At 34.3% G+C, this 18,346-nt stretch overlaps 1 protein-coding gene across 1 annotated transcript in view; it reads left to right on the forward strand.

The window, feature by feature from the left end:
* The window catches only part of VPS13A (vacuolar protein sorting 13 homolog A), a 192,035-nt gene extending 174,064 nt beyond the window's left edge, over positions 1–17,971 (forward strand). Inside the window, exons 69-72 of the mRNA XM_033122387.1 lie at positions 9,522–9,607; positions 12,014–12,137; positions 14,611–14,685; positions 16,554–17,971. Of these exons, the coding sequence (XP_032978278.1) occupies positions 9,522–9,607; positions 12,014–12,137; positions 14,611–14,685; positions 16,554–16,604 (336 nt within the window). The 3' untranslated portion in view covers positions 16,605–17,971. The remainder of the gene's footprint in view (positions 1–9,521; positions 9,608–12,013; positions 12,138–14,610; positions 14,686–16,553) is intronic.
* The last annotated feature ends 375 nt before the right edge of the window (positions 17,972–18,346 follow it).

Consider the following 18,346-nt stretch of genomic DNA (forward strand, 5'->3'; position numbering starts at 1 on the left):
CTGAAATACATAAATAGCCGGCAGAACCTTTTCTTTATTTTTATAGCTTATGTAGAAGAGTTTTCTTTTTGATTGAACATATTTCTTCCATTTCTGCCTCTTAAGTAAATCTCTTAAAGTGTGTGTGTGTGTTGTGTCCTTCATTGTATATAAATCGACAGTTGGGTTGTCCCATGGGGGTACTACATTCTTAACCATTTTGGATATTTTTAAATTTTAGCTATGTTTTCTTTGAATCTCCTACATGGCTTACAAAGATACCCTAGTTGCCATTATGTAAATTGTAGAAGGGAGGCTGTTTGTGTTTGTTGTATATTTCTTTTCTTTCAGAAATTACAGATGTTTATAATTAGTTTCAGACACTGCCCTAATAGCAATTGGAAGATAACTGCCTTCAGCCGACGCGGTCTTTCTCTTTACTCCGGGAGCTGAACTGGAAGAAAGGGCTTACCATAGGCAGTCAGATCACCAGACTAGTGCCGAACGTTCTTCCTGGCTTTGTCTGACAGTTTGAGTAAGTGTACAAGAACTAGGAGACAAAGCCTTGTTGGATTTCACTCTTCATTTTGTAACTCTTCCTCTCCAGAAGCATACTTCTGAATGGGATGAGAAAACTGAAGAGAGCCAAATTCTGTTGCCCAGGCAAATTAGAGTTCTTAGCGTCACGGATAAAGCAGATCCCGTGGAAAAGGAGATTACCTACCCAGCTTGGATACAGTTTTCATACCTCATTTATTAGTTTAGCAGAAATCTACTGGGGAGTCTTTGGCCCATCATTTTCAAAGGGCCGTACTTTTAAACAAGTAGTAGTAAGTCTCGCTAACTTTATTTTGGACGAATAGAGTAATTCACTCCACTTAGAGCCTTCCAGTATTACATTAAAATACTTTTTGAAAACGACTTTGAAATTACGTCTTTTGCTAGAGGTGACAGTTCCACTTAGGAGAGGTTCCAGCTTTTATCTCAAGTGTAAAATGAATTTTTTTAATTCTCTTTTTCAATCCAATAACTTAAATGAGACTAATTTGATTTCTAAATCTTTTTCAAAAGTTTTTCATCATTGCAGTCCTTAAATTCGTAAATATCGTAAGGAAGGCTAAATACTATTAAAATATAAAATCTAGTCCATTTAACTTTAAGAGAAATCCTCAAGTGTTAAGTTCAAGTAGGTTTTCAGCTTGAGCCTTTCTTACTGAGGATGTGCAAACAGAGCTAAAACTCTGCAGTACATATTAGTTTAGAAGGTCGTTAGCCTTTATTTAGCTAAAGATGCTAAATTGTAACCTGGGACTCACACAGGACTTCTCTACGGATGTGTTAGAGCTCTACTTCTAACTTTCCTGATTACTTTGGATAGCACAGAGACTCTCAGCATAGGTTGAGTTTAGTAAAGCTCGTTCAGATTTTTTTGTTGTTGTTTTTAGTGTATGCTCTAACAATAGTGTTATTAGTATAAGTATGAAAAGTCTATTTTTTCACTGGCCAAATGTCCTATGGAAGAAAGGCTGTTCTTTTGCCAAATAAAACAATTCATTTTCATTCAAAATAAGATCAGAGACCTCTTTCATTCATCTAAAAACAAAATTTAATGTCATCTATGAAAGGAAGCACCATGTGTATATACTTTGTCAGTTTAGAGTCTTTAGTTATAAATTCAAATGAAATGAATAGCCTAGTTACTTCTGCTGATGACTCTAATGAACTGTAATGCCACATTTTCAATGAACTTTACCGCTGTAAATAACCCTATAAGAAGCAATGTGGGGAAATGTACATTAAGATCTTTTGTGGTACTTCAGGTTTAGGTATTTGTTTTAGTTGGAGATCTTATGAAGTTACAGTGTTGGAATACAAGTGTGGAATGCTACATATTTCATGCAAAGTTAACATTTCTGGAATAAGGTGCCAGGCTACTTTGAAAGTTAAAAATGCCAAAAGGGTAAATGTATAATTATATATGTATAATTGAATTTTGGGATGATTTGGTAGTGTAGTATATATAAATACAAAGAAAAAAAATTAATGCCATGTATTTGTTTTTATGCCAGTATTTAAACTCCTAGTAGTTATACGTTAGACACTCTTCTAGATCTTAAGGTTACAGCCCTGAAGAGAGTAGTCAAGATTCCTGTTCATCTCATGAGATTATAATTGTAATGAGCTTTATTATTCTGGTGATTGGGGAATAAAACACAACGCCCTGTTACAGAGTCCAACCCTGCAATTTCCAACTGTGGATTAGCTGCTATATGTGAGGGTCTGAGGAACTGGAGGAATCAAGAGACATAAGATATGCCTAATGTTACAAAGAGATACTGATCCTTAGGTATTATGTGAAATTGAAGCATTGCCAGAGACATGGTACAGCTTGTGAGGTACCTGAACCCATATTTCAATGAGCTGTTAAGATGGGATCCCACTGTATCTAGTAAACTATATATATATATATATATATATATATATATATATATATATATATATATATTCATTCTGTGCTCATGTTGACAATAAAAATTACCTGAGATGCAGCAGCACCCTATGGCTCAGGGCCTGGATTCCAGAACCAAGTAAACTTGAGTTCAATTCCAGTCATTTCCTTTTAATAGCTTTATAATCTTTTTTATGCTTGTCTGATCTCAGTTTCCAGACGGCAAAATGGAGCTAATTATAGTACTTAACAGTATCTTGGTGTTGAGATACATAACACGAAGGTAACAATACCTTGGTGGCGTTGTTAGAGTTAAAACAAGTGACGTAGTGTATACGATTATTAATACAATGTCTAATACGAATTCATTCTTCTTATATTTTCATTATTCCAGATAAGTACCACTTGACACTACCTTTTGCTTATCATTATATAATTCTGTATTTCTCATTTGTTTCCTCTTTATGAAGATAAAAGCATCATTAAATCTTATCCTTTGTTTCCTTTCAAGGTTAATAGAATTGTTAAAATACCAGGACTATTTCCACCTAGAAACAATAAAACCTCAGATTTGGGTTGCTCTGAATTATACAGTATTTTAAAGATGTTATTGTTGTTTTCATATATATATATATATATATATATATATATATATATATATATATATAGTATTATGGGTCAATAACTGCTGCTCAGTAGAGGTTCTGCTGGAAATGCATTCAAGAAACTCTTACAACTATCGATGTAAATTATTTCTGACCTACCTCTCTGGCCCTTTCTCTAGAAAATATTACATAGGTTAATTAATGGTCGGCTGTTGTCAATGTACATAATTATGTCATGAACATAATGCTGTCCTTTCTCTAGATTGTTTTAGTTGAACCAGTTGATGTCAATTCACGTTTCTTAAGGTAATAGTTTGATTTGATTTGACTTGATGTCACAGGGTTATGCTCAGCTTTCCTGCTTTGTTTAAGCTGTCAGTAGAGCGTGTACTTGGACAATCGAAATAGCTCAGTAGCATGGGAGGAGACAAAGGTATGGGGGATTAAATAGGGCTAATTCCTCTTCAGATTTGATGACAGTCAGTGAAATTTGATTGTTTTTTAAATTAACTTGCCTCACAGAGTAAGCTAAATATCACTTTTTTAGTGTTCACGTTTATTCTGTTGTACATATGAAATCACTGAGCTTTGAGGAAATGAATTTCTATTATATTTGATCACGAAGCTTGGTTGAATGCCTGTTTCTCCTGGCCGTGGCCCTCATAATCTTTCATATTTGAAGTAAATTTGTAAAACATTTTTTACCCGTAACCTTTAAGCAGATAATTCTAAGGAAGTAACTGACTGCATTTTTCCTCCAAAGATAAAGATTGTTTTGAACAACTTGGCTATTTATTTACTTCTTAACATAATTAAGAAATGGTGGCATTTACCATTTTAATTTACAATTTTCTGCCTGAATTTTGTTGTTTTTAAAAAAGTAAGTTTAAGTTTTTAGTATAATATGTTCATAAACCTTTCCTTTTTCCCCATCATCTCCTGACTACTCAAATTAAGCTGTCTATTTAAAACCATATATTTGTTGTCCAGTACATTTTCTTTTTTATAGCAATCTTGCTCTTAGTTTATCTTTCATCTAGATGAATTTCATTTTCCTTTCATCACCCATGAGCTTTAAAAAAGTTTAAATACTAATCAGATTTAGTTTTTGTTTTGTGCTGAACTCTGTGTTCTAATCCTTTATCTAATTTTCTTAAGTATATTTCCCATGAATATTAGCATTTTACAGTCAGCCCTTTGTATCCACCAATGGTGGATTGAATTGAATATGAGGATATGGAACCCATGGATACAGAGGGCCAACTAAGGGACTTGCGCATCTGCGGATATTGCTATCCAGGGGGTTCCTGGAACCAATCCCCTGTAGATACTGAGGGACAACTGTATATTTGGAATTTAAAGCCTTCCATGTTAGTGATTTGTTCCTAATATCTATCTTTTCATATTTTGCTTTTGGGTTTTTTTGGAAATATTTCTATTATAGAACCCTGCTACTTCACAGTAGTTGTATGATTTGAGAATGTTAGCAATGGTTTCTGTATAGTAGTTTCTACCGTGTTTCCCCGAAAATAAGACTTAGCTGGACCATCAGCTCTCATGTGTCTTTTGGAACAAAAATTAATATAAGACCCGGTCTTCTTTTATTATAATATAAGACTGGGTATAATATAATATAATACCGGATATAATATAATATAATATAATATATTACAATAGCAAGTTTTATTTTAATATAAGACCAGACCTTACATTAATTTTTGCTCCAAAAGATGCATTAGAGCTGATGGTCCAGCTAGGTCTTATTTTGGGGGAAACACGGTATCTTATGTTCTCTTCCTGAAGTATTGGGACTTATCTGATAGGAAATACAGATATTGGTAGAGGGTAACCCTGACCACTGTCTTTCAAAGTTCCTACTGTGTGTGTCTCTAAGATTGTGATCAATTTGGTTTGGATTTATTTATATCCAATAAATTAATGTTTACATACTCATCTTTTATAATAAAAAAGGCATTCTTTTGCCAGTAACCATACATTTTAATTATTATCAGTAGATTCTGACAATTGTATGGAATGAATGCAGTTACCTTTATGTTTCTGTTTATTTCTTTAAGAAAGTTCTCAGACGGTGATAGGTAATTCATATGTACTTTTTATGAATAAAGCAAAAGTTGTTTTTCCTTTAACATTCTAGCGTTTAAATTAGGCTAACAAATCTAAAGTACAGGCTATTGTACTTGATACTTCAGGCAAGTCATTTGATGTTTCAGCCAATCTTGGTCTTTATGCCAAGGCTCTACATAGTGACTCCTAGTCCTGGTTTTGCTAGTTCATTCATTTTAAAGGGTATCACAATTTATTTTTAGTAGAAACATTCATAGCTTACATCTGTTTGGGATAGAGAAAGCCATCTGGACCCTGTTAACCAAAAAAAACCAAAACACAATAACAACAACAACAAACAGCCAGCCTGATCTGCTTTAGCAGTCTGCCTCAGCAACATCCAGTATCCAGGGATATTGAAGATATTTTTGAGGTACCATAGGAAACTTACGACTGGCACCATAAGAGGAGACATCATGGTGTAGTGAAAAGCACTGGGATTACAAGTGAAGAAACCACTTTTCTGAGCCAACTTTTGCAACTGACAATAAGACCCCAAGCGAGTCACTTAACTGTAATCTAACCTAACTGCACAAGGTGGTTGTGAAGATTAGACAGATAAGACACTTACCCTGATCCTCAATTTCTTCAGGTATAAATGGAAGAGATACACAATAACATTTCTTTAGGTCTAAAACTCTGTTGTTATTTTCCCCTAAAATAATATATAATGACATTTTAAAAAGTATAAAGCTTCATATGCAGAGACTTTATAAAGTCAAATAATTAGGCAGGAAATTGTTAACAAAGCATGACATTTGTAGACTCTTAACAGCATGATGAAAGATGATGGCTGATAATCTATAATATCACATTCTCTCAGGCTGCTATGGGATTTAATGCCAAAGTTTTAGCTTCTGCTATAGTCCTGCTCTTACTGTATATTCACATGTTTGCACTGGAGACTGACTAGGAAATTTTGCTGTATAAAGAGTTATCTTTGACATATATCCAAATATTTCCATTCTAATAAAGAATACAGTTCATTACATGTTTCCGAGTGGACGGTTTGGATCATAATGTCCATTCACCTTTCAGGTGTTGTCTTTAAGGTTTTTGATGAACTCCAAAAACATTGCATGACTTTTTTTATTTTTTAGCTTTCATTTATACTGGATGTTATTGTGACTATTGAAAATGGTTTATTTCCTTATATGCACAGGTTAGACTTGAGTTAATTAGGGTCTGAAAAGTGAAAAGTAACGAGAGGCAGGCTCAACTGCAATGCCCAAACTCAACACAATATTGAAATAGAAGCTAGATGCTGAGATTAGAGTTGAACCATAGCCTTTAAGTTATTTGAAGGTTGTGATTTTTTAACAGGATATATATAGACTCTTGACTTCTAGTAGCAGTGATATTCTTGAGGAGATCAACATTTATATTCTTGGTTTTAAAACTTGGCCATATAGAACAAAGGAAAGTAAATACTTTTAAGCTAATTTCTTTTGAAACACCGTAAAACTGAAATGAAAGGATGTAAAGTTAAAAATAAAGCTTCATTTCCACCCTCACTATTACCCTTCCCAAGCCCAGAGATGAGTGCAATAAACAGATTGGTGTGTTACTACCAACTCTTCCTCAATTTTTCTGTGCATATGTAAATATGTACATCTATGTGTCTGCTTCCCCCCTCATTCATTCTCAGTAATTTCACTTAATATGATCTTGCACATCTTTATGAGTACAGAAGTCTACCTTTTTCATGACCACATAATGTCCCATTGTATGGCTATTTGTAATTTATTTAAGCAATCCCTTATTAATAAACATTTACATTTTTTTGCATTTAATGCAATATTACCATGAAGATTTCTATATGTATATATTGGCATACTTTTGTATAAGATAAATCCTAGAAGTGGCAGTGCTGACTCAAAGGGTACATTGAATTGATTTGCATTTTCTTGATTTTGAGTTAAGTTGAACGTTTTCTCATATGTTTATTGGTCAGATTTTGTTTATGTTTTGCTGAACTACCTGTTCATAAACTTCTCACATTTTCCTATTGGTTTACTCATTTTCCTTCCATTGGTTTATTCATATTCGTAGAATTCTGTTATGCATTTAGCTCTATATCTCTGTATTGACAAATATTTTCCCAACTTTTTTTTTTTGTTATTTTATTTCTGTTTATTTGCTTATGGTTTTGCCATTCAGGAGTGTTAATTTTCATGTACTTGGGAATTTTTTTACATTGTTTTCTGGACTTTTTGTTTTATATTTAAGCCTTTCCCACTTTAAGATTATTAAAATGTTTTTTTTTGTTCATCTATAGTTTCGTATACTTATATAATAGTGTCATGTGGATTAATTTGGTATAAAGAGAGAAGTAGGGATCTATCTTTAGCTATCTAGTTGCCTAACATACCATTTATGTGATAATACACACTTTTGCCCAGGAATTTGAAATGCTGTCTTGATTTCATAAATTCCTATATTTGGATATATACAATTTTATAAAGTCCTGTGTGCATTTTGGTCAATTTCTGGAATCTGTATTCTTTCTATTGATGTGTCTGTATATAACTTCTAGTAGCACCAAACTGTTTCACTACTGCAACTTATAAATTATATTAGTATCTGCTAAGGTAGTTCTTCTCATTCTCCTTTCATGATATACTGGCTGTTAATCACTATTTTCCTAGATAAGTTTTAGTATTTTGTCAAGTTACTTCTCCCCTTCCCCATAACAAACACCATCTTGGGTTCAAGTTGAGAGAGTGTGTGTGTGTGTGTGTGTGTGTGTGTGTGTAAAAATGGGGGAAGGAGGTGATAACATCTTTATTGTAATGATTTTTTTCTGTCCAGGAAGAAGACATGGATTTCCATTTTCAAATTTTCTGTTATTCCTCTCAATAGAGTGTTAGAGCTTTTCTCATGTATATTGTGCATGCGGTTGGTTGAACTTGTGTCAATTTCTTTTTTTATTACCCTTGTAAAAAGGACTTTATTCCCTTCCATTTTTCAAGTTGATTATTGTGTTTATAAAACTTATTATTGTGTTTATAAAAATTTGTGTACTTGAGATTTACAGAAATATCTCATCTGCAAATAATTTCTACTCTTCCTCTCCAATATTTGATGCTTCTTTCTCTTAATAATTTATATTAACACATGACCCATTTTGTCTAGTTTTTCAAATTTACTTGCATAATTTGTTACCTAATAATTCTCGCTAATTTCTTCTGTGTTTATGTCCAGTTTTCATTTGTAATTCAAGGAATTTGTGTTTACTTACCCTACTGGCTACAGGAAATAGTAAAGATACTCAATATTATAATCTTTGACGTTAGAAGATTCTTCCATGCAATTAATTTGTGTGCCTCACTCTGCTGTTGTAGTTAGGTCTTTGTTATTGTTGTGGTTGTTATTTTAATTTCTGTCTCCAATCGAAATGAAGACTATTCTATCAAGCTTCTCTACCAAGATTATTATGAAGTCACTTGTTAGTTTTCTTCTAGGCTAAATCATTTTAGTTTATTGATACAGTCTCGTGGAACATAATTTTCTATATTCTCTTTTGGAATTTGTTCAAGACATCGAACATTTTGGCTAAATTCTTAACATACCTCTTCTTGAGGGATCTTAATCACAGTTACATTGCTTGCCTTTAAAAAATATTAGTCTAGCTTACTATATATTTTAAATAGCCAAACTAACTACATCCTTACAGCAAATAATATTTAGAACAGAAACTAAAATGATCAAGTATCTTGTTTATATAGCTATGTTTATATTTCTTGGACAAAGGATTTATTGACAATGTTATGGACAGTATTTCAACAGTCTTGAAAATAAAGGCCATTCCATAGGCTAATTAGGTTCTAGGGTTCCCTGTCCAAAAACACTCTGCTCCTTATTTTTGAATGAGTTGTGAGATTGGCAAAGAAAAACATGTTTGTAAGGCAGATAGGGAAATTCCAGGGAAGAGACAAGGTGGGAGCTAGTAGTAATTTATGTAATAACATAGGTTTAAATATGTGTTTACGTGGGTTTTTCTACAGATGTGATCAAATACTAATATATATTCCAAGGTAAAATGAATGTGATAGTTTAATAGTAAGCTTAGTAAGCTCAATTTAAACTTTGTAAGATCATAACAATATTTTCTAAAAATCCAGCATTAAAGATTGATATAGCTGCAAATGAGGTATCTTGAATAAAGCAGTCTAGATTGGTGCTTTTAAAAAGAAGCAGCAATGATTTTGTGAATATTCAATTTTCTGATGATGTATTTACTATATAAGTATGTTAATGATTTGCCCCGATTGAGAAATGGTTTTTAGAGAATTGTAAGGGATTAGTTGCATTACAATAGGAATATTACTGAGTTTCTCTTTCTCTGTCTCACCTCTTTTTAGGTCATGGAAAATGGAAGATTTGCAAAATACAAATATTTTACCCATGTCATGATCAATAAAACCGATATGTTAATGATAACCAAAAGGTAACTTTCTCTAATGTAACTTGATAAGGGGTTAACTGACAGCACTCATGAAGTGAAGCAGTTGGTAGTCACCTTTTATTCCGGTTGCACTGACTCCTGCTAACTCTGGTGTTCTTGCTCTGTGAGCCTTATACGTAAAGTCTTACATAAATTCATCTTTGGCTTTGTGCATGCATACAGATAAACTGCAATGCCACCCACAAACAAACAATTTAGAACTTATTTCAACCAATTCAGAATGATACAGAAATTGCCATAATACTGTCCTTTGAAGGGTAGACCAATACCATGCCTTCCCCCTCCCTGAAAAAGTATACATTTCAGGTTACCCCAGAAGTCAATAGTCTTCTGGTGGTATCTTTTCATTAGAATACATATTGATTCACTCACATAAGTAGATATACCACTGGGGACAGGTCAAATTTTATGTGGGTATTCCCAGCTACAGCCGAGTCCTTAAGTAGACCTGTAGACAGTGGAAGGGTACATGCAAAAATACACAGTGGCATAGTTTCACAGCGGCAGGTTTTGCAGGAATCATTTTGTTATGAAAAGAATGAGCAAGTGCAGTATTAATATGGAGATTTCTGGATGGCAGAGTGAAAATGGCTGAGGGGGAGAGGTTATGGCTAAATAGAAAGGAGTGATCTATTTGTTCACTATCGAAAAGACGAAGTTATATAAACATCTTGTGAGTTCAAGTTGACTGTTGAACTTAGGCATTTTTAATGTTTATAATCCTAATAATTTCCAAATCTAAAATTTACAGCACTTTCTTAATATTCTTATACAAAAAGTAACACAAGCTAGAAAACACACACGATTAGAAGGCACACGTGTAAAAGTCATTCTTCGTTCCATCCCAGATACCAGTTCCTCTTTTCCCCTTCCTAGCGGCAGCCACTTTTATTTGTTTCTTTTGCATCATTCCTGAAATATTCTTTGCCTATGCAAGCATACATATATGTGTATTTTGATATAAATGGAAATTATTATACATACAATTCTGTACTTTGTTTTAATTCTTAAAATCTTTGTTTTGAAGATTATTCGATGTCAGTATATGAAGATCTTTCTTAAGTTGTAATTGATGGCCTGGTATTTAGTAGTATGTACTGTAATTTACATCTAAATTGTTTCTAAACTTTTATAGTTACAGACAATGCTTCCGCAGTCATTTTTGTTCATAGCAATTGTAGTCATGTTTTTAATAACCCTCTTCCTCATTGACTAAAGGAAGGGTGACTCATCAGAGTTAAGAGTCAGTTGCAAAGTTTATTAGCTTACAAATCTTGAAACATTTAAAAAATTACCTTCTTTTCAACAGTGTAGAACCCTTTAAAGGAGGTTACGTAAACCTCGTCAGAGTAAGGGAAGTAAATGAGTTGTAATTGATTGAAAGGTAGTATTTATTCTTAGGATTTCCTGTCTTTCCAAGTTTCAGATTTGAGGACAAAGGGTCTTTGAATCAGGATAGCATATACTAGGTACCTGCTATGAGATTAGCCTATCTTTGATTTTTCACATGGTTGAAATGTACTAAAGGACCAGTTCCATAGCCATAGGTTTGTTCCATAGCCTCTATGATCCATGATTGGTGAAAGAGGCTATCAGAGACGGAAGACTGAAGTGAGAGATGTAAATCCTAATTAGATTTCTCTTACGTTCCAGCCAGGAGCCAGCTTTTTCTTTAATTCGATTACTTAACTTAAAAGTATATGTTACTTAAAGAAACTTTCTGGTTGTAACTACAATTGATGTTTCAAACAGAAGGAAGAATTGGTGGAAACCAGCTTTTGCAGGAAGGATTAAATAGAAGTATTATAGACAGAATGCATTTTCATTGCTTTATTTTTTTCCCTCAAAATGGGAAAACAATTAATTTAAAAAGCCTCTTTCTGATGTAGTTCAGTAAACATATTACATGGAGCCTTAGTAAAAGCATTTATTCTAAAGTATTAGTTACATGAAAGTTCCCCAAAATATTGGTTGATCATTTATTCTGCAAATTTTTTCTATTTCTTATAAAGTACCTTATATATTTGACTTCATAACTACTTCATTTTTTCTAATATCAGTATGTTGTGCTATAAATTCCCCACTTAACATTGCTTAAACCACATCCCACAAATTTGGTTTGTATTGTATTTTTATTCTCATTCAGTTCAAAATATTTTCTAATTTCCTTTGAGATTTTTTTGATCCATGGATTATTTAGAAATGCTTGAAAATGCTAATTTCAGTATAATTTCAGTTTTTTTAAGTTCATTGAGGTTTTCTATGACTCAGAATATAGTCCCTCTTGGTGAATGTTCTGTGTGTACTTGCAAAGAATGTGTACATCCTGGTATTGTTATATGATTGGATATAAGTGCCTAGGTTTTTAAAGTGGATTTTATTTTGCAGTGGTGTATTGTTCGTAACAAAAGGAACATTTGGACAGCTTACATGTGAGTGGCAGTACAGTTTTGATGAGTTTACCAAAGAGCCATTCATTGTTCATGGGAGAAGATTGCGCATTGAGGCAAAGGTATGTTGAATAGATATCTTTTGAAAATTTAGAACTGAAAATAACGCATTGAAGTAGTCCTCTTCTTTTGTAATGTTTCCATCTCTTTTATAGATGTTGCTTTGTCTTCGTATGGTTTTCCTTTACACATGCTGTCTTACTCAGGCTTAAAGAAAAGAAAGCTAGACAAAAAAAAAATTGTAAAAATGCTCCTTTCCGTGCTATTCCATTGACAACAGCATCCCCAGGCCCTAATTATATGCAGTAATAGAACCCTACCTCCCCACTGCTGTCCAAGGCACTCAAATGAGAAATGGCACTCAAATGGTATATCCCAGAATCCGTAGCATTTCCTTCCAGGATGTTTTTCCCTGCAAATCTCACAAAAGGACACTTGAAAAATTATCTAACAGCTGATTGTTGACAGTTCTTTCTCTCTTTATAGATATTATTTTATCATCCCAATTCAATTATAATCGTGAAGGCAGAGACCATTTCTCTCTCTGCTTTGATTCCCAGCAGCTGGCACAGTGTCTGGTTCTTAAAACAAAATACAGTGAATTGCTAGTCATTTGTTTAATCAGTAGAGACTCAAAATCCATTGTACGCTGTAATGACTGTGGTAGGTATTATAAGATGTAATATATAGGTATAGTAATACAATAGGTATGTATGATATGAGATAATGTATTTTGGCCTCAAAGTATTTGACCAGATACCTATGTGTAGAGCCACTTTGACATTCACTACGTTAGTAGGAAATACAGCCCAAGTTAAGTTTTGTTCTTTGTTGTATTTGTTTGTTTTGATTTTGAGGGATTTAATTAACTCATGTAATTGAAAAATCTATGTCTACATCTTGGAACTTAGATATATGTGCTCAAATGATATCATTAGCAATTATTCTACCTCCCTTTTTCTTCTTCATTGTCCCCTTCTTGGCCACCCTCACCTCTAGCTTCTACTTTGTTCAGTGTGGGCTTCATTCTCAAGCAGGCCATCTTTTGGTGACAGGATGGCCAGCAGAGGTTCGAGGCTTATATCCTAGTAGCTCAGCAGAATGAAAGTTTCTCACTGAGCCCCCTTTGGTCACTTGCTTATTCCTGAATCAATCACTTTGGTCAGGGAGTTGCAGTGGGCCGGATAGCCAGGTGAGGGGTTATGGAATCACCACGGTGTTGCCCAGAAGGAAGGGTGAGCTCCGTCTGAAGTATTTGGAGTGAGAGAAGGGGAGAAATAGTTACCCAAAGGGGATTCAAAAAGTTGTTACTGGAGCAGGGGCCCTGGACACAGGCAGGCAGAAACAAGATTTCTTCTGGGCCAGCCTATTGAGTAGAACTGCCGCTGGGCCTCATGTTTAACCGGTGAAGACCATTTGTCCAATCTTACCACTTATTCCAAAGACATGGGGGCAGCTCTTGAGTAGACGGGAAATTAGTTCTGGAGGATCTTACACCAGCTTTCCCCACTGAGGATTTTTCAGATTCACTCACAAAATGAAAGGCCCTGTGAACACATATGAAATAATGGATAGTGGCTGTTAGCTCCTGATCTAGCCCATATTACTGTCCTGGCTTTTTCATAGTTTTTTTTCTTTCTCCAAGGATAAACTTCTTACCTCCTTGCTTTCTTCCCCTTCTACCTTTTCTTGTGACATTGCATCAGCAGCCATCCTTTTAAAAAAAAAAATAAATTAATTAAAAAATCGGATTTCTTCTGGAGTCTGTATTTGCATGGATATTTGACTTAATTATAGGAATTGTTAGACTAGGAAAACCTGCACATTGCTTCTTCTATGACCCTACCCTGAGTTACCAGAGATGACCATCACTCTCCTCCTCAGTATTCCCATGCTTCCTATTTGTCCCTCTAATGTTTAACATCCACCATTAGACAGTTCTCCCCACAAACACTGAACAGCACACCGAAGGAGTGTAAAAAGTGGAAGACAATCATATGGGATTTGGTTTCTTTGATCCTTAAGCTACATTCTGATTAAATGACTGGTTTAAAATGTCAGAAGTCACATACATACACACATACAGACACACACCCCCATAAACACATGTGTGTATGTATGTATGTACACACACATATGTGTATATTATTTTTGAGCTGAAATCATCATTATTCCATGGCCAGGAATCAAGAACGATGTGAGAAGTTTTTTGAAGGGGAAGAACAGTGATAGTGCTGCCAGCCTTATCTCCTTCCCATCCTCTGTGTAAACCTTTATGGCTTTAGCAATTAAAATCTCACCTAAAGCTTCTTAACTTAGGTTTAGTGATAATAGATGTGTTAGTATTTAGTCTTTTTTTTTTTTTTCAATTTGTGTTCGATTCTTCTTGGTTTCCCATTCTTGGCTTTTTTTAAGGTGTATAATTTGCATAAGATGGAAGCTATAGGCACAGCTTTCTAAAACTGCATACCATTTCTTTATCATATTTTTACAAATGGATTTTCATTTTAATGAAGTTACTTATTCTGTTTATAGGAACGGGTGAAGTCTGTATTCCATGCCAAAGAGTTTGGAAAAATAATTAACTTCAAGACCCCGGAGGATGCTAAGGTAAATATAATGAATCTTTTACGTAAACAAGGTAGCAGCTCCTCATTTTAAAGCCATGAAAATTGGACTATTTTTTAAGGCAGATAGGTTTTGTTCGTTTTTAATTTTGTTTTTGTGTTTTGACAGTTTTGATATATGTAACTAGATAATATTTCCCCAAAACTACTTTTCATTAGATTGAATTCAACACACCTACTTGTTTTTCATATCAAATTGCGCTTATTTTAATTCCTAACTGTAATACTTTGAAAAAAAGTCAGCAAACAAAAGAAGTTGTTTTATTCTAATGCTAATCTACCGGCTCTAGCAGGGAAAGAATTGTTGATTTATCTACTGTACAGCTATAGTGATTTTTTAATAAAAATCACAATGGCACATAGTACCTAGCATGGAACAAAACAAAAGTAGCCAAGTCAGTAGTCCGAAAATCTGGGTGTGAATATTGGTTCTGTTCCTTCTTGACTGTAGGACCTGGGGGAGGTCAGTTAACCTCAGTTTCCTCAAAATGTGAGTGCTGTGAACTGAAAAGCGTACTTTAGAGATATTATGGCAGTTACAAGGATGTGCACCGTCAAGAAAGGAAGGCGGAGCTGAGTACCTCGTAAAGCACAACTAAGACGCTACTGAATTGATACTCATTGTGTCATGAAACTTATAATAAGAACACATGGCTCCTTTACTGAATCCCTGCGCCTCCTTCCCTCATGCTACTCTCTGGGTTGGTCCTGGCTGGGTGTGACTTTTTACCAATTCACTTGTCACATCTGGACCCCAAACCAGGAACTTTGGGCAATTTAGCACGTGCTGTGCAATTTTCTATGTAGACTTTGAAAAAAGTCTATATAGATATAAGGCAACACTGGCATATTAACAGTAGAAAATTGAAAGGGGACAAGTTACAAAGAGAGAGAATGAAGTGGCCAGTGCCTCAATATGCATGTTTCCTGGGACAGGAAGACAGAGTAGAGCATGGTAATGGCATAACTTTCAGGCCAGCTGCTGTCACATCGCTGAAGGACATCACCACCTATTTTAGTTTCTCTGTAACAAGTTTTCCATTTAATCGCTGTCACCATGTTATTTTATCCCAGAAGATTTGTGTCTAATCCTCCTACTCTGCTAGAAACATTCAAAGGAGGCTACTGAGCTCAGTTTTCTTGCTCTCCTAATCCTAGAACTATTCCCCTACTAGGTTCTTCTTAAGTTAAAGAAGCACAAAGATCTCTGCTAAAGCTTTTCCTAATGGGATAACCCCAGTATCACCTATAAGGCTTATATCTGTCGTACACTCCCAGTGATAATAGACATCATTGGTAGAAAGGTTTACATTATATTTGCATTTTGTTTTTGTGATTTCAAAATAGAAAATATGAGAACACCTAAAATGCTCGAGAATCTTACTATGCTGCTACCCACTATAGAATTATATGTAATTATTCCTGTTTAATCAGTAGAATCCTATATGTAGAATCATGAAGGTTTGTGATACAGAATTGGCATAGGTTGGAAGGAATTTTGCATAGACCTTTTTCACATTATACCAGAATTATTCAGTCCAGCTGCCAAATTTCCCTTCTCTCTCAGGATGGTTCATTTGACTTTTCTTATTCTGAAGATGAACATCCAAGTCCAAAGACCTTAGAAAAACTTCCTTATTGTCAAATAAAACCCAATACCATTGTCCCTGAACCATCTGGGCCATTTAAGTGAGTGAATTATCTCTTATGCAGGATGAATTTAATTTCTGGCTTATGAGTATACACCTAACTAAACTGGAAAGCCAACTTCCAGATTGCCATTCATTACATTTTGAGTTGTATTGCAAGTTTACTGAAGTAAGTAAATATTCATTTATTTCCTTACAACAGTGGATCCTCACAAAGCTAGAAGAAGCAAGAGAACCTTCCCCAAGCCTCTGATGGAGAACACTGCTCGAAGACACACAGTAATCATTACAGTTTCCACCTTGTACCTTCCAAAACTATTTTGGGAAGTATAGTACAAAAGAAATTTCAAGTACATACATACATAAATATATATATATGTAAATTTCAGTTAGAATCAGGTAAAACAGTTATGTGATTAAAATATTTTGACTCTTTGGGGATACATCTGGTTTTCTAACTTGAATCATGTATGTGGTTAAAATTCTAATTACTTTGTAAAAGAAGTGTTTCTTTTATGAATCTTAAATATTTGCTCCAGGTGATTCTCTGCAAGGGTAGAGAAATTGACCATACTTAGCCTTCAGACAGAGCTAAGTTTAATGTTCCTAGTTTACATTTTAAACTTCTATCATGCTGAATTCAAACTCCCTGAATAAGCGACGGGAGTGAGCAAATGAATGATCAAATCCAACATTGCCTCAGTGGTATCAAGAGAACGGTGGTGGTGGTTTCTTTAGCAACATGAAGTTCTTTTTACAGATAAATATTTTGGTGTTATTTTCCTTATATTTTTATAAAGGATCGGTCTGAATTATACTTCAAATACACCGCATGACTATAAAAAACAATCTTTTTATATATAATATAATACAGATTGAATAGTAATACCTTTTCAAGCCTCATTTTAAGAAAGGCTTGAAGAAATGAGTGTCATACCCAAATAGGGAAAGCCCTTCTCAAAACTTTGAAGCCTTAGAAATATTTCCTTAAGCCATCTCCTTAGGATCTACTTGGTTTCCCCGGGACATGATTTTAATAGATTGCTGACTTTAAAGGAAAATTCCTGAAGCCTTAATAATACAACTTTCCATTCACTGGTAACATAAAATAAACAAAATTCCCACCATCTTAGATATGAGTTATGCTTCACAACAGACAGCACCTCTCATAAGTAAGTTTATGTATTATAAAGATTAATCCAGTAACCTGTCCTGTTGGTCACAGATTGATAATTTTCAGTTTGCTTATAGTTACTCAAATGAGAAGAAGTCTAGCTCATGTATAGCTCATCAGAACAAAAATCACGGGCTGCCCTTTAGCAAAAATAAGGTCATGGGGTTTTTTTCTTGGTATTTGTTCAAAAACCCTAATATTAGTGGACTTTTTCAAGTGAAAAGGGATGAATATATGACTGTGAACCATGAAGAGAACCATGCAGTGACTTATTAGTTATTAAACAATGCAGAGTATTTGATGCATGTTGTATGTGCCATGAAATGATTATAAACTGTTTTTGGAATTGGAGAATCTGTATAAACTATGGTTGTGAAATGCTCCTTAGGTTCCTCAAACCCTTGCTTTGTTGTAAAAGCTAAAATAAACAGCATGCCAGATTGTAACTGTATTTCTTCCTGACCAAAGCCAGCTACTAAAGACTGTTGATTTTTCCTCTGATTGTGAAAACACATTGTTTATTACCAATAGTTCCTCCCAGAATGCTTTTTTTCTTTGCTGAACATAAATTGAATCAAAAGTGACAAATTTCAAATCACATGATAGTGCATGCTCCCATGATGACCTTTGTTCAAAGTAACATACACATTTTCTCTGTTGCTGAGCTCCTCCAATTTTGCATGCATTCGCATTAAACATAAGAGTACAGGCAGTCAGAAAACTCATTAGATCGTCCTCATCCAAAATGTTGTTTTACTGACGTTCCATTCATGCCATTAGCCAAGTACCTCATTACTTGCTCCAGTGTCATAATTTTGTCC

The sequence above is a fragment of the Rhinolophus ferrumequinum genome, chromosome 12, assembly GCF_004115265.2.
Source record: "Rhinolophus ferrumequinum isolate MPI-CBG mRhiFer1 chromosome 12, mRhiFer1_v1.p, whole genome shotgun sequence".
Taxonomy (NCBI): Eukaryota; Metazoa; Chordata; class Mammalia; order Chiroptera; family Rhinolophidae; genus Rhinolophus; species Rhinolophus ferrumequinum.